The sequence below is a fragment of the Mobula birostris genome, chromosome 22 (assembly GCF_030028105.1).
Source record: "Mobula birostris isolate sMobBir1 chromosome 22, sMobBir1.hap1, whole genome shotgun sequence".
Lineage (NCBI taxonomy): Eukaryota > Metazoa > Chordata > Chondrichthyes > Myliobatiformes > Myliobatidae > Mobula > Mobula birostris.
Window position 1 is genome coordinate 44,563,418 of NC_092391.1, and position 17,652 is coordinate 44,581,069.

Sequence of the window (17,652 nt, forward strand, 5' to 3'; positions counted from 1 at the left end):
CTTTTTCTACCCGAATTCTTCCACTCCTTTCTAATATATCTGCAGCCTTTGAAAGCATCTTTCTCTTCCTGTATATCTCCAACTATACTCAGCTGGAGAAAAATACACACCCCAGGTTCCATTCGTAGTGCTCCAGTTACAGCACGACAATCATCATCGCAGCTGCTGGAGCTACTCTTGGTTTTCATCAAGGATCAGCCCACAGCTCCCTCATGTTTCTAAATTCCCATCTGCTCCCTGGCACTGTCATCTAAAAACACTGCATTTGTTTTTGTATGAATGCTCTAAAATCATCCAGACTTTTTTTTAAATCTCCACCTTCTCTACTGACCACTCGTATGTTGACAATACCTGGCATAATTTCACAACCTCTATCTCTGCTGGTTCCTTGTGAGTCAATGATATACAATTTTGTTTCACTACCATGTCTCCCAGTTCAAAATTTTTCTGAATTGCAAGACTTTTTTTTTTGCCTGATGTGCAGTTCTGGATGCTTAGAAATATCTTCCAACAAAATATTGTGAACAGTAAGCCTTCAGTCTCTGTAACAAATTTAATTTGTATCCAGCAATTTCATCTCTGCCTGACATTGAATCTGTCCCGGTGTCACATTTTACCCAGAAGTGAGCCGTGAACCAGCACTATTGAAAACTGATGCCGATGTCTTGTTTGTGTTAGTTTGAGATGAATATTTTGCAAGTATTATCTCCCTCATTCTACTGTATGTCATCTTCCAAAACTCTGCTGCCTGCGTCTTAACTCGCACCAAAACCTGTTCACCCCGCTCCATCCTTACTAACCTACAGTGTTTCCTGGTTAAGCAATACTTTGACTTTAAAATTACAGCCCTTGTTTTGAAATCATTCATAGGAAGCTGCACTCCCTGTCTCCACCTTCTTCTTCAGCTCTATCATTTACCAAGTTATTCCTGCTTCCCAGGTCTGGGCTCTTGATTTTCTACTTAATGGTGTCACCTTTGGTATTGTGCCCCAATCTTTTCCCTTTTTCATTCCTCATCATTAATGATGCATTAAACCTAGTACCACACCCACTTAACATTTTCCCCAGTCCAAAGAAAGTTATCCATCACCACTCTTTTTACTGCTCTGTTTCTTGTTACTTAACCCCTGTGCTGCTACAGCCTTCTTTCCCACACCTTTCAATCTGGATGACAGATTATGAAGCACATTTTGGAATTCCATAGCTACCACAAAAATGCAATTCCATTTTTTCCACAAAAACTTTTATCAAGTTAGTTAAACTTAATGTGCTTTTAACTAATCTATGTTGGCTTCTTCTAATCAATCCATGCTTGTCCAAGTGAGTGCTTGACGACAAAGTCCAGGGTAACAGATGAATGAAACCCACACGTAAGCCATCAAAAGTGAACATAAGACATAGCACAGCGCTAATCTGAATAGGGATTTCTCCTCAGAAATAATCATACAGAAACAGGACTTTCAGATCATTGAATCCACACTACCCATTTTACACTAATCGTATATTAATATTATAATTATTCTTCCCAAATACCTGATAACTCCCCCAGATTTTACCCAGGGGCGGCATGGTACAGTACAGGTGACCTGGGTTTAATTCCCGCCACTGTCTGAAAAGAGTTTGTACTTTCTCCCCGTGAACGCGTGGATTTCCTCCCACAGTCCAAAGACGTACTGGTCAATTGGTCATTGTAAACTGCCCTGTGATTGGACCAGGATTAAATTGGGGGATTGCAGGGCACCGTGGCTTGAAGAGCTGGAAGAGCCTGTTCTGTGCTATGTCTCAATAGATAAACAAACAAACAAACTCAAGAACCAATTGACAATGGCCAATCAACCTAGCAACCTACACATTTTTGGGATGTGAGCGAAAACTAGAGTTTTCAAAGAAGGTATGCAGGGCAGAAGATGGTGGGTGCCTGAAATGTATTGCCTGGGGTGGTGCTGGAGGCAAATACGATAGAGAAGTTCAAGAGGCTGTTGGATGGACATGTGAACATGCAGGAAGTCATTGGATATGGACATTGTGCAGGCAGAAGGGATTAGTTTTGCTGGGCATTTGATTACTTATTTTTTTGGTTTAGCACAACATTGAAGGCTGAAGACCCTGTTCCTGTGTTATACTGTTCAATGTTTTAAGTCTCTGGAGTAGGGCTTGAACCCAGTGATGTTCGTCTCAGGGACGAGCACTGAACTTGTTCAGCCATTATACTGCAGACTGATGTATCAAACTGCACAAATGACAGTTTTCAGCAGATTGTTTCAGTGATTGCCAGTATTGGTGGGATTCACTTTGTTGGTTCTAATGCACAATACTACGAATGCTGTAAATATCTAATGAACACAGGAAACTATGGAAAGAGCAAATGAGGCAACATCTGTAGAATTAAATTATTAATATTTCAGGTCAGTGACATTTGCCTAGATTGAAAAGTTCCAGCACTTCTGCTTTCATTTCCTTGGCAATATGGGCACTCTGTGTTTCAGATCTAAAAACTTTCTGAATGTGACAAACTTCATCTGATTCCACGTGTAGATTGCCATCAAAGTACCGCTTTCAGTTTGAGGAGGATGCCACCAATGGCTTATTAGTCAGACCTTTTGACACCAACAGACAAGTTCCAGGTCCGCCCTCACAGCTCCACCCATTCTCTGCCCGGATGATCGGCAACAAAAGGGTCACAGATGACGACCACTTCCAGGATGTGCGACTGATCACCTTTGATATCACTGACTCCGACATCGAGTAAGAAATGTCTGAATCTGTAACTTAAATTTCAAATAGCCTACTATGTTTAAACTGTGCAGAGACCCCAGCATCAGACCTCTAGCTTGTCAGTAATGTCTTTGTGGGGTGGCTGATGAATATTAATTCTCCCAGTTAATCAGACAAGTTACCCAATACTATCCTTTTTGCTTTCCATCTTTCCATTTTGCCAGTTGTGGGTGAGAACTCACCTACTTCTGATCCACTTGTGATTAGAAATGCAGATTTGCATTTATTTTTTAATTTTTATGATGTCCGAACATCCCAGTGAAAAGCTTTTGAAGTGTAGTGAAGCTTTGGCAGTGGTGGCGAACTTAAAAAGAAAAAAACAAGATCCCTGATGTGAGGTTCTGATATTGTTTTCCATCTTTGGGATTTCTTGTTTTGTGGCTGTCTCTGCGAAGATATTAAATTGAACCATTCGGTGTGGTAAATGGCCAGATCATCTATTAATCACATTTGATGGGCAAATATTGGCCAAAGCACAAGGGAAACTGGTATGCTTTTCACATGGTGTGATATCAACTCCCGAAAGAAAGTAGTTCCAGGAGTACTGCACTGCACTGCACTGAACTTTCAGTGTTCTGAAAATCCTAGTAAGAAATTTGCACTCACAGCTTATAAATATGATAATGGGATCAATGATTCATATGGAGACACAAGAGACTGCAGGTGCTGGAATCTGGAACAACAAAAACTTTTGCTGGAAGAGCTCAGCAGGTCAACCAGTATTTGTGGGAGGAAAGGAGTTCTTGACATTTCAGGTCAAAACCATAAAGGAATTGCCAATGTTTTAGGTCATGTTGAAGGGTTTTGATCTGAAACGTTGACAATTCCTTTCCTCTCACAGATACTTTTCGACACACTTAGTTTCTCCAGCAGATTGTTTGTTGCTGAATGATTCACACATTTCCTGAAATTTCTGTATATTTAAAACTCAGTTGGTGACAGTGATTTTTGTACCATATACTTATGGCTAAATACAGGGTTTTGTTTGAGAGGATCTGCTCATGGAAATGTAAATGAGGCGCTATAGAAGGAGGCCATTCAGCCCATACTACACCTGTTGTCTTTCAATGATAGTTCAACAGCTCTGACCTTTACCCAGACATCATCAAAATCTTCCCCTTCAAACAACTGTCTTATTCTGGTTACTCTAAATCTGAATCGACTATAGCTTCAAGTATTTCAATTCAGATTATAACAATTTATGATATAAAATAAAACTACTCTTTACTTCACCTCTGGTTCATTTGGAAATTTCCTCTCACGTGTGGCCTTCTTTACTGAACAATCAATATATAAACAGTTTCTTATCTTTTTTCTGTCAAAGCCCTTTTGTGGTTCTAAACTTCATTAATTTGCCTTTAAGATTTTCTGTTCCAGCTGATCTTTCTTACCGAGTTTACATGACTGAAATCCTCACCCCGATACCAGTTTGGCTGAACTCCTGTACACTCCTCTGAGCTCTTGATGTCCTTCTTGAATAGTGCTGCTGGAATTGACCACATTACTCCAGTCGAGGCCTAAGCAGTGACCTTTGTTTTCAAAGCAGGTTTATTGTGGCAAGCGCTGAAGCTGTGATCCTTCTCTCTGATTTAATTTTTCCCTCTGAGCTGCAGGTACTCAGCAGGGGACGTGGCAATGATTGAGCCTCGAAATTCACCAGACAGCGTGGAGCAGTTCTGTCAACTCTTTGGTCTGGATCCATGTAAAAGTTTTATCCTGAAGCCCAATGATGCAGGTTGGCTCTTCTTTTGCATGTGATTGAGCATTTGTTAAAAAGAGCACTTATTCATAGAATTCTAGAGAGTTTATGACACAGAAGATCATTCTACCCACCCTGTCTGTGCTGCTTGGGCAGTGAGTTCCAGGCCCCTGCCATCTTTTCTTTAAATCATTTCCTTTACCTCTTTTCTAACTTAATTACTTTAAATCTGCTCTCTTCTTTTTAACACCTCAACTAAGAGAAATTGGTCCTTCATCTCGTCCCTGTCTATGCTGCTCATTATTTTATGTACCTCAATTAAATCTCTCCTTGATCTTCTCTGTTCTAAACAAAATAATCTGAGCCTACCAATTCTTTTCATTATAGATTAAATTTTTAAGTTCTATCTCCGTTCATATTAGATTCAGTGAATTCCCCATTATTAGTGTTCTATTGCCTGAAATCTGGCCACGGCCTTATTCTCCCATCTCCGTCAGATTGTTTGGCAGTACTGTTAACAGTGATTCTCCCCTCCTTGTTCTTGTTCAACATATGTCACAGCATTTGATGATCCTTTCAATATTTCCTTCTCACAGTCATGCTTGATTCTTTTACCAATTTTGCCACCCACCTTTCTTTAATTGCTCTCTCCTGTAAGTAGGATCGATAGGCTATTCCTGTCCTTTTCTAAGTGTTGTTTCCATAAAAGCCAAAATAGTTCCAGATAGCTTTAAGTGCACTTCTTGCAAGTGTGGATAATTATGCACAGCTCTAGTAGCTAATTGTTTCAAATTAGTTAATGCGCTAACATCTTTTACTTTACCTAAATATGTTTAAAGTCCTACATTTTGTGCATTTTCTTGGAAGTCTTGTATTTACTCCCCATACTATGTTTATAACCTAGTATTTTGGGCCAGCCGGTGGTATAGTGGCATCAGCACTGGAGTTCAAGGCACATAGTTCTGAGTTCGAATCCAGCCAGGTCCCAACCTGGACAGCAGCAGTATCTATGCAGAAGAGAAGCCTGGCAATCTTCTTTCGTATCTTGCCACGAAAACCCTATGAACGACTGCACTCCATAGGGTCACCGAGAGTCGACGATGACTCGATGACACTCAACAACAACAACAAACCTCGTATTTATTTGCCTCTTGGCAAATCTGTCATCTAGTGGTTCAATGGTTGCCTCGTATCCCTGCACCTCTTAAATTCCAGTTAGCTTTATACAAGCTATAATCCTTCCTTGATCAGCCATGGAGTTCATATAAACATACACTTTACTTCCTTACAAGGCCGAGAGCTGTGCTGAATTAACCCAGGGAAATGAAAAGTAAGGCAAAGAAGTGGGTTTGAGACAGGATCAGCCTTCATCACACTGAGTGGTGGAACAGCTCATGCTCTCCCCCTGTTTCTGCTTCTTACATTTTTAATGTGTAGTGCCAGAAATGCTCGTAATGCTCCGAATGTGATCAAAGCAAAGCACTGCATTAGCTGTAGCATTACAACTGTCCCCATTCAAAGGCCGGTGTTCCTTTAGCCTTTTGATTTCCTCTCTACAGTATTTTAAAAATCTATACATATGAGCCCTAATGTTTCTTTGACTATAGCAATACAGCACCAGAACAGTGCATCAGTTCCCCTATCATTGCAAGCAGCTTGTAAGTTACACAGTAATATGATAGCGGGCATAATGTGATCCCTGGCACTGCCCAACTGTTCGGTAAGATCTCAGCTCCAGTGAAACAATTTCCGATCTCTGAGACTGGTCTGGGCAGATAGGGAAATGGAACACCCAGTCACGTGTCATTGGTGTAATTCTGGAGATGTATGTCTTCTTCTGGCCTTTTGTGTTACTGATAATGCTTGGTGATCATGCTGATCTTCCACCGACAGGAGAATGATGCACATGCTCCATTGTCCTGTATGCAGGGAGTAAATAGGATGTGCTGTCCCAGTTGCTCAGAGCTGCTGTATATTGGGTGGTTTCCCATCCCTCCCTCAGCAGGTCTCGTGTTTCCCGGAAGGAACGGAAGTAAGTCCGGCTTCAAGTTTTGGAAGTAAGTGGTAGATACCTGTAGAATCAAAAACTCGAGGAAATCTGCAGGTGCCGGAAACCCAAGCAACACACACAAAATGCTGGAGGAGCTCAGCAGCTCAGGTAGCATCTATGGAAAAGAGTAAACAGTGGACATTTCGGGCCAAGACCCTTCATCAGAAAGGGTTGACAGTTTACACTTTTCCATAGGTGCGGAGTTCCTCCAGCATTTTGTGTGTGTTGCTCAGATGACACTTGTATTTCATTTTGCCACATTTTGTGTTCTATCCAACATGTTGATTGCTCTGTTAAAGTCAGCCACTGGCTGCTGATCCTTGAAGAATTAGTTATTTATTTTATATTTAGCAATAAGAGCACAGAGTAGGCTCTTCTGACCCTTCGACCTACGCTGCCTCAGCAACCCCACAAACCCAATTAATTCTAATCCAATTACAGGACAATTTAAAATGTATGTCTTTGGACAGTGGGAGGAAACTGGGGCACCCAGGGAAAGTCCTCGCATTCCATAGGAAGAACATACAGAGACGCCTTACAGAACGGCACCAGAATGTGGGATGGGAGTGTGTATATGGAGTTGTGCCACAGAACAGCGAGCAACTGAAAGAGCTAACTGGTCCCCTTTTCCTCAATTCCTTTGTTGCTGCCTTCAGATTTCCTTTATCCTGCTGTGACTAATATCCCACTCTGTCTCTCCAGCAACACCGCTTCCCGCTCGATTGCCACAGCCGTGCACAATTCAGTACCTAGTTGAGCGATATCTGGACATTAACTGCGTCCCCCGACGCTCCTTCTTCGAGCTTCTATCGTACTTCTCTCCTGATGAGTTAGAGCAGGAGAAGCTGAAGGAATTCAGCTCAGCCGAGGGCCAGGAAGAGTTGTACAGCTACTGCAACAGACTTCGGAGGACCACTTTGGAGGTAGGCCAGATAATAGCTCTTCATATGAAAAAATGTCCCACAACATCTTTCGGCAGCTACTGAGTTTAACACCTTTCAGAATATGTTAGGACAGCATGAAAAGATAAAGCAGGCAAGTTTAAGGAACATCTTGAAGGTGTTGGTGAGCTTTCCTGATTATGTAGAATGTGTTCTGGGATTGTGAAAGTTTATGCAAGATGTGCACTCCTAGGGGTTTGAAACTACACACCAAGACCACCAGACTCAAAAACAGTTACTTTCTCCAAGCAGTAAGACTGATCAACAAGTCCACCCACTAACACACCCCTCCACACCCCTCACCACCATTACTTTATCATTTCCTGTCAGTCATTTATGTGCCTAGTGTCACTTTATAGACATACAATCTATCTATATATATAGGCTACCTTATGTATTTATATTTATTATGTTTTTTTGCTATTGTGTTCTTTATTTTTCTGTGTGTTTTTTGTGCTGCATTGGATCTGAAGTAACAATTATTTTGTTCTCCTTTACATTTGTGTAAATGTCATTAAACACTCTTAAAGAGTGGGAGGTTAAGACAGAAACCTGGGAACCTTGGAGCCCAGGCAGGTGAAGTTATGGTTGTCAATGGCAATTAAAATTGGAAGGGTTCAGTGGTCTTGGGGGGTTGTGGGATGGGCAATGGGAACTGGGATCATACTGAAGATTAATGTGCTCAGTCAGAAGATCCTTGTGCACCGACAAGCCATGCTGCATCGGGTGTGAGGCAATGTATTTGTTCATTGGAAGTGCTGTCTGTACTGATGAGGAGGGTGAAGCTGCCCCAAGTTGAGAGATGAGGTGATAATTCTTTCAACAGCACAGAAGCCAGTATAGTGAAGCAAAGGGAAGCGTGAGAGAAGATGAAGCGTCTCACCCAAAATGCTGCCTGGCCTGCTGAGTTCCTCTGGATTTGCAGCAACCTTACCCAAGGGTGGAGGAGAGGTTGTTCTCCCTAGGGTGGCCAACATGGTGGAGGCATCACTGAAAACTATGTCAATCCTTTGCCGTAGCTTCAGGTCACTGGCCACATCCTGGAATCTTAGAAAGCTAGCATGATTTTATTTTACTCCACTGTACTTGTTTCTGGTTACTAAGCAAGTGTTGGACACTGTAAAAAATTTTAGTTGTTTGGGATTTTTCCTAGGTTCTGTTCGATTTCTCGAAGACGACAACTGCAGTCCCAGTTGATTATCTCCTTGACCTCATTCCTGAAATTCGACCACGGGCGTTTTCCATCGCTTCTTCCCAGTTGGTAAGGACCCCTCCACATTGGATTTATTTGGGAGCCGTTTTGCCCAAAATGGGATAGATTTTCAATTTGCTGATGCAGCGTCAAAGCTGTCAATGACACTGTCACACCTGAGGCTGTCTGTAACAAGCACATGATCACATGGCGTGGAGAGCCTGGGGACGGGCAGGGTTTGATTCTGTTACTAGATTCATAATTCAGACTATGTAAGTTTGAATCCCACCAGTGGAATTTCATACTTTTAGTTCAGTTTAATAAATCTTTAAAATTAGAGGAGGCAGTACAGTGTCTCAGCTAGTAGAGCTGCTGCCTCACAGTGCCAGAGACCTGGGTTCAGTGCTGTCTGTATGGAGTTTGTAATTGCAGAGGTTTCCTCCAGGTGTTCCAGTTTCCTCCCACATCCCAAAGGTGCGTAGGTTGATAGGTGAATTGGCCACTATAAATTGCTGCTAATGTGTAGGTGAGTGGCAAAATCTGGGGAGAGTTGATGAGAAATTGGGGAGAATAAAATGGGATTAATGTAAACAGGTAGGTGATGTCGACATGCAAGTGGATCAAAGAGCCTGGTTCTGAGCTGTATCCCTCCAGGACTCTAAGAGCAACCACATTAAGTTGTCAAACTCTGGAAAGGAGCTTATTGGTATGGAGTGCCCTGTAGGAATGAAACTTCTTGTCCTTGGGCTGTGGGGATGAGTCGGGAGACTGCGGCTTACGGTGAAGATTCACCAAGCTGCAATTGAATAGTGAAGCTGGTGTGAGGGATGGTCTAGCCTGTGTCTCACATTTCAGGGCCAACAAATGACAGTCTTCATAATGACCTCCAGGAACCAAAATGTTAAGTATTAAGGGAGTAAAATTTACAAATAGTATCTTCCCACTTTTACTTCTTCTCCCCTCTTACAAACAGAGCATTTTGATCTCCAGATGTTGTTAGTGCCGGGCATCCTCCACAGCAGCACAGAAACATATAAAACCTACAGCACAATACAGGCCCTTCGACCCACAAAGCTGTGCCGAACATGTCCTTACCTTAGAAATTACCTTGAGTTACCCACAGCCCTCTATTTTTTTTAAGCTCCATGTACCTATACAGGAGTCTGTTAAAAGACTCTATCGCCTCCACCATCGTTGCCGGCACCCCATTCTATGCACTCACCACTCTCTGCGTAAAAAACTTAGCCCTGACATCTCCTCTGTACCTACTACCAAGCACCTTAAACTTGTGCCCTCTTGCTAGCCATCTCAGCCCTGGGAAAAAGCCTCTGACTATCCACACGATCAATGCCCCTCATCATCTTGTACACCTCGATCAGGTCACTTCTCATCCTCCGTTGCTCCAAGGAGAAAAGGTCAAGTTCACTCAACCTATTCTCATAAGGCGTGCTCCCCAATCCAGGCAAGATCCTTGTAAATCTCCTCTGCACCCTTTCAATGGTTTCTACATCCTTCCTGTAGTGAGGCAACCAGAACTGAGCACAGTACTCCAAGTGGGGTCTGGCCAGGGTCCTATATAGCTGCAACATTACCCTTCTGCTCTTAAACTCAACCCCGCGGTTGATGAAGGCCAATGCACCGTATGCCTTCTTAACCACAGAGTCAACCTGCGCAGCAGCTTTGAGTGTCCTATGGTCTCGGACCTCAAGATCCCTCTGATCCTCCACTCTGCCAAGAATCTGACCATTAATACTATATTCTACCATCATATTTGACCTACCAAAATAAACCACTTCATACTTATCTCTACCTGCCACTTCTCAGCCCGGTTTTGCATTCTATCAATGACCTGCTGGTGAAGTGCTGCCAACATTGCAGCCAGTTCTAGTCTCTCACATTGGCTTGTACATTATCGCTATGCTACCATTGTTTGGCTGCAAGATGTTGAGTGGACCTGTGAGCTGTAAGAATGTGCCATGTTTCAGGCAATGACTTTCTGGTGCTTGCTTCCAAAGCTAATAGAAATACTCCAGAATTTTGACTGTCGGGCTGTTCCTCTTGTATATCCCCAGACTGTGCTGGCAGAATATAGGTCATCCCTTGTGCAACCATAAACAGACTGTATCTGGTGGTGTTAGAACATCGTGTGACCCCAGACAGTGTCTTTTATTTATGCATGAACCTGTGAGACATCCAATAGTTCATTTGTATGGGTTTCTATTCCTTGATGGATTTCCAGGCTAAGACCACTCTTACCCTTCACTTTTTCCTCAGGGGCTGGTGTAAGTGTGGAACAAGCTGCCAGCAGAACTGGTAGCTTCCAATTCTATTGTAACATTTAAAAGAAATTTGGGTAGGTACATGAATGGGAAGGGTTTGTAGAGATATGGTCAGGTTGCGGGTAGATGGGACTTGGCAGAAGATCAGGTTGGCATGGACTGGATATGCTGAAGAGCCTGTTACTGTACCTCTATGACTCTTGAGTGCTTGGGCATCCTTCAATGACATTGGTGCCAGGTGGCCTTCTCTGACTGGTAGGTTGTGTGTCTCTGAACCTCCCCTCACTCGCTACAGAAACCCATCTCTCTCGAGTTTTCCTTCATGCAGACAATTTCCAGTTAATGATGTAATGTTATGGAGCAAACTGTAACCTGTGAAATGCAGTGTTGGTGAAAATGAGAATCCCTTGTAGGAGATCGTGGTGGTTAGTCAGGACATGCGCACTTCAATCACCCAGGCCTCAAGCCAAAGGATTGGGGGGAGCTTCTGCCTCATTTAGTAGCAAACACTGTGAAAATCATATTTGAATGGAAATCAATGTGCATTTCATATTCTCAGTCTTTTTCCTGGTTCCCAGGCTCACCCCGGACAGATTCAGATTCTGATGGCAGTTGTTCAGTACAAGACCAAGTTGAAGAAGCCTCGACGTGGTGTGTGTTCCAGTTGGCTGGCATCCCAGAACCCACAGCAGGGTAAGCCTCACCTTGTGCTCCCCGTGATGTGCTTTGGCCAGTGATTCTCCGTCGAGAAAGACTTTGGCTCTTCCTTGTTCTATTGCTGTATGTTGATCCTACTGGCTAGCCCCCTCCATTCCCCATTCAATGTTGGTGCCCAGAACCAAAAAAACCTTAACTTTTGATCCTTTATTGATTGTTCCCCATATGATCTTTGATTTTTATGAACCTTGATCATAAGGTTCTCAGTTTTTTCATTTTGGCTCAACTGTCTCGATCTCACTCAGCAAATTCCTCCCAACCTCATTCTTCCTCTTTCTCTCCACTTCTAAAACTCCATCGAAGCCCATTCCTCTGCCCTAGCTGTGTATCTCACTCTTTACTGGGCATCAGTTCCACTATAAGGCAGGCAGACTCACTGGCCCATTGAGTCTGCTCTGCCATTTCACCATGGCTGATCCATTTCCCTCTCAGCCCCAATCTCGTGCCCTCTCCCCATATCCCTTCATGCCCTGACTGATCAATAATCTATCAACCCCTGCCTTAAATATACCCAATGTCTTGGCCTACACAGCCGCCTGTGGCAATAAATTCCACAGATTCACCAGTCTCTGGAGAAAGAAGTTCCTCCTCATCTCCATTCTAAACGGATGTACCTCTATTCTGAGGCTGTGTCCTCTGGTCTTAGATTCTCCCACCATAAGAAAAATCCCACCCAATCTACTCTATTCAGGCCTTTCAACATTCAATAGGTTTCAATTAGGTCCCCCCTCATTGGACCATAAAACCATAAGATATAGGAGCAGAAGTAGGCCATTTGCCCCATCAAGTCCGCTCTGCCATTCAATCATGGGCTGATGCAATTCTTCCAGTTATCCCCACTCCCCTGCTTTCACCCCATACCCTTTGATGCCCTGGCTAATCAAGAACCTATCTATCTCTGCCTTAAATGCACCCAATGACTTGGCCTCCACAGCCACTCGTAGCAACAAATTCCGCAGATTTACCACCCTCTGACTAAAGTAATTTCTCCACATCTCTGTTCTAGATGGACGTCCTTCAATCCTGAAGTTGTGCCCTCTTGTCCTAGACTCCCCTACCATGGGAAATAACTTTGCCAGATCTAATCTGTTCAGGCCTTTTAACATTCGGAATGTTTCTATGAGACACCCCCCCCCCCCATTCTCCTGAACTCCAGGGAATACAGCCCAAGAGCTGCCAGACGTTCCTCCTAGTGTAACCCTTTCATTCCTGGAATCATTCTCGTGAATCTTCTCTGAACCTCTCCAATGTCAGTATATCTTTTCTAAAATAAGGAGCCCAAAACTACACACAATACTGCAAGTGTGGTCTCACGAGTGCTTTATAGGGCCTCAATGTCACATCCCTGCTCTTATATTCTATACCTCTGGAAGTGAATGCCAACATTGCATTTGCCTTCTTCACCACTGACTCAACCTGGAGGTTAACCACTAGGGTATCCTGCACAAGGACTCCCAAATCCCTTTGCATCTCTGCATTTTAAATTCTCTCCCCATTTATATAATAATCTGCCCATTTATTTCTCCACCGAAGTGTATGACCATACACTTTACAACATTGTATTTCATTTGCCACTTCTTCGCTCATTCCCCTAAAATATCTAATTCTCTCTGCAGGCTGTCTGTTTCCTCAACACTACCTGCTCCTCCATCTATCTTTGTATCATTGGCAAATTTAGCCACAAATCCATTAATCCCACAGTACAAATCATTGACATATATTGTAAAAAGCAGCGGTCCCAGCACCGACCTCTGTGGAATTCCACTGGTAACCGGCAGCCAGCCAGAATAGAATCCCTTTATTCCCACTCTCTGTTTTCTGCTGACCAGCCAATGCTCCACCCACGCTAGTAGCTTCCTTGAAATTCCATGGGCTCTTGTCTTGCTAAGCAGCCTCATGTGTGGCACTTTGTCAAAGGCCTTCTGAAAATCCAAGTGCACCACGTCTACTGCATCTCCTTTGTCTACCCTGCTAGTAATATCCTCAGAGAATTGCAGTAGGTTTGTCAGGCAGGATTTTCCTTTCAGGAAACCATGCTAGCTTTGGCCTATCTTGTCATGTGCTTCAGGTATTCCATAATCTCATTTCTAACAATCGATTACAACAACTTCCCAACCTCTGATGTCAAGCTAACAGGTCTATAGTTTCCTTTCTGCTACCTCCCACCCTTCTTAGATACCAGAGTAACACTTGCAATTTTCCAGTCATCCGGTACAATGCCAGAATCTATCGATTCTTGAAAGATCATCGTTAATGCCTCCACAATCTCTCCAGCTACTTCCTTCAGAACCCGAGGGTGCATTCTATCAGGTCCAGGAGATTTATCCACCTTCAGACCGTTAAGCTTCCTAAGCACCTTCTCAGTTGTAATTTTCACTGCACAAACTTCATTTCCCCGACACTCTTGAATGTCCAGTATACTGAAGATGTCTTCCACTGTGAAGACCAATGCAAAATACGCATTCAGTTCCTCTGCCATCTCTCATTACAATATCTTCAGTGTCATTTTATATTGGTCCTGTAACTACCCTTGACTCTTTTTTACCCTTTATACACTTAAGAAAGCTTTTAGTACCTTCTTTGATACTAGGGTAATTTTCACTTCCCTGAAAACTCTTGAATGTCTGGTACACTGCAGATGTCTTCCACTATAAAGAATGATGCAAGTCTTTTGAATTTCAGTGAGTATCAGAGTTTCCCTTCTGCTAGTGGGCTACCGTCCAAGGCTGATGAGCCCCACTTGCCTGATGAAGGGTCTCGGCCCAATATGTCGACTGTTTACTCTTTTCCATAGATGCTGCCTGGCCTGCTGAGTTCCTGCAGCATTTTGTGTGTGTTGCTTTGGATTTTCAGCATCTGCATATTTTCTTGTGCTTGTGTTCTACCATACCTAGAGCACTGGGTAGAGATATGATCTCCTTACCTTTCAGAATGGGCGTTGTTCTCAGCAAAGGCTGACTAGACTTATTGCAAGGCTGGTAGGACTATTGTATGAGAAGAGATTTGGTTGAATAAGCCTGTCTGTACTGGAGTTTATAAGAATGAGAGAAGATCTCATTGAAATATTTTAAAATTTTAACAGGGTTAAGCAGATGATTGAGCAAGAATGGTTCCCCTGGCCAGGCTTTCTAGAACAAGGGAATCAAGATCTCAGAGTAGAGGGTAGAACATTGAGTACTTTGAAGGCGGTAAACCTGTGGAAATCTTTACCAATGAAGATGATGGAGGACCCTTTCAATCTTTTTTTTTCAAAGTTTTAGATTTGATCAGAAAGTCTTTCTTTTTTTGGTTGTATTCTCAAAATGGACTGCCCAGTCCCCCTTTTTTGTTTTTTTCTATAGTGTAGTGTTTTTTTTTTCCTTTTCACTTAAAACCCAATGTTTTTTCTTTTCTTCATAAACAGATAAGAGGAGAATTGTTATTTTCATTTTTTTATTAAATATTTTATACTAGTTTAACAATATCTATGATTTTGACAATGTCTATCTTAATCTTGGTTTATATTGTTACTGATATATATATTTGAAATAATTCTCCTGGTTGTATTTATGCTCCTTTTAAATCAATAAAAAGATTAATAAAGAAAGAAAAAGATGGAGGCCCATTCACTGACAGTAATAAAGAAAGAAGCAGACAGATCTCCAGAGACAAGTGGATTTGTGGAGACACCAAGAATATGTCATTGGACAGAGGATCAGGCACAGTTGCACTGAGTGGCAGAGCAGGGTTCAGTGGACCAAATGGATGGTTACCCCTATTTTATGCATAGCGCCTCTCTGTAACAAATTAAGGCAGTTTACTGTTTTGTGATAGTGGAGAATTATCCTTTGAGCACCTTCTTTGTTAAAATACTCATGAGTCACTTCACAGCGGTGATCTGTTAGGTTTCTACTGAACGTGAACTGTGTCCCATTAATTGTAGCAGAGAGTAGAACAAGTGAAGGGTGATTCAGTCAGTACAGCTGCCTAAGGCTTTATGGTTAGAAAATGTCAGGTACTAATTAACTCAAATATTCCTGCAGCATTTTAATTTTTAGCCAAAAACCTTGAACTTAATGAGACATTACTTTATCAGTCATTAAGTGCACCAGTTACAGGCAATGATTAAATAGATGATTGTATACTTGACTGGGTTTAGACTTTATCTCATTTCCCCAGTGACAGATAGACGGTAGCAACAGTTTTGCCACTGTGTAGTTATTTCAGTAACCATATATTATTAAAGTTGCAATTTTTAAGGTTCTGCTGAGCTTTAGTTTGGGATCCTTGTCACCAAAAGAGTCACCTTATTACATCAGTTCATCGAACAAATTGTTAAACTCACACAGGAACAAGGAGTATCCTTGCCAAGATTAAGACAAAAAGCACCAGGTGCTGGAAATCTGAAATAAAAAAGAAAATGCCTGAAATACTCGGCATGTCAGGCTGCGCCTGTTCTGATGAAAGGTAGTTGTCCTGAAAACTTAATTCTCTCTCGCCCTACTGCTGTCTAACCTGCTGAGTGCTTCCAGAGTTTTCTATTTTTGATCATTATCAAGATCTATGTCTAAAATTAACATCTTTTTCAATATTTTTCAATCTACTTCAACAGCAATTGTGAACTTCCTTCCTATATATGTCGGTTGTAGAGTGAGATGTTTAACATGGTAAAACTACTGCTTCCTCTATCAAAATCAGAATCAATCAGGTTTATTATTGCTGACTTAGATGATGTGAAATTTGTTGTTTTATGGCTGTAGTACAGTGCAAAGACATAACATTACTATCAATTACAAAATTAAATAATGCAAAACAAAAAGAAATAATGAGGTAGTGGACAATTCAGAAATCTAATAGTGAAGGGGAAGAAGCTTTTTTTAAATCTGGAGTTATGGGCTTCAGAGAGGCTCAGTCCCATTCACAATTTTACCAATCTACTCATCTATATCTTCCCCCAAAATCTACCAGTAACCCTTCCGTCTCTATTTTAGAAATGTTCTGGAAAAATAACCATATGTCTTAAACATGCAGCCTTCACAAGGAGAGATTAGAGGAGGCAGATAGTCCATAATATGATGGCATTGATGAATTCTTTAGGAGAATGAGTTTGCTGGTGCAATCTCACATTATCTTCCTTAGTCACTGACCTACTTTGTAAAGGTCATTTGCTCTGACTAAATCTCCTTGTTCTCCTCCTACAGGTGATGTGTATGTGCCACTGTGGGTGAAGAAGGGGATGCTGCAGTTTCCGACAGATACTGAAACACCCATTATCATGGTCGGACCAGGCACAGGGGTGGCACCATTCCGAGCAGCAATACAAGAACGTGTTGCAAAGGGGAGAAAAGGTCAGAGATTACTAGCTCAAATTAATGTTTATTCCTTTAGAGTTTATGTTCCACAGACTTTTAGCACCTTTAATGGGATCCAGCTTCTACCTTTTTATTGGAATATAAAATAAGAATTTCCACCTACTCGGGATATATCCAGGTGTCCCGGGTCTGCTTCCTGCAGCACCTCTGGTGGTGCCACATGCAACATGCACCGACTTGTGCCTGAAACAGAGCCTGTCTCTCTGACCCTCTAGTCCCAGATTCCATGATCAAAGTCTACAGACCAATTGGGCTGAGAGTGGCACGGCGCAGAGGCCCTGCCCCAGAGCAGGTTAAGGATGTATTAAGCACCTTTAAAAGTACACTACTTGAGAATAATTGAAGACATTGAAGTAATTTGAGTAAAAAGTAGCTCCATTCCCTATGCCTCCTATTCCGTGTGGCTAGATTCTACATTAAGGGTGTTAATGATTCTGTGTCTAGACTGATTTGGTATAGAATCCAAGAGGCAATCACTTCCAACCGCCCCCAGAATATTGCAGGTTCTGAAGGAAGGTGAACAGACAGATGCAAGTTTCCACACAAGTAAGGAAGTCCTGGACATCTGTACATTTTCCTGCATATGTGTAGTGTCCTGGGATCTATAGTCTGAATGGCTGAACTCTAGCTATAGATTTTGGAGCCAGG

The 17,652-nt window shown here is 42.3% G+C and overlaps 1 protein-coding gene across 7 annotated transcripts in view; it reads left to right on the forward strand.

Moving 5' to 3' along the window:
* ndor1 (NADPH dependent diflavin oxidoreductase 1) overlaps positions 1-17,652 on the forward strand; it is a 66,082-nt gene that overhangs the window by 22,424 nt on the left and 26,006 nt on the right. For all 7 annotated transcript variants that reach the window (XR_011882855.1, XM_072240575.1, XM_072240573.1 and 4 more), the window contains 6 exons: positions 2,536-2,745; positions 4,389-4,510; positions 7,227-7,447; positions 8,619-8,726; positions 11,515-11,629; positions 16,834-16,980. Coding sequence is in view for 6 of the 7 variants with exons in the window: in XM_072240575.1 (XP_072096676.1) it covers positions 2,536-2,745; positions 4,389-4,510; positions 7,227-7,447; positions 8,619-8,726; positions 11,515-11,629; positions 16,834-16,980 (923 nt within the window). In the remaining variant the exon portion in view is untranslated. The remainder of the gene's footprint in view (positions 1-2,535; positions 2,746-4,388; positions 4,511-7,226; positions 7,448-8,618; positions 8,727-11,514; positions 11,630-16,833; positions 16,981-17,652) is intronic.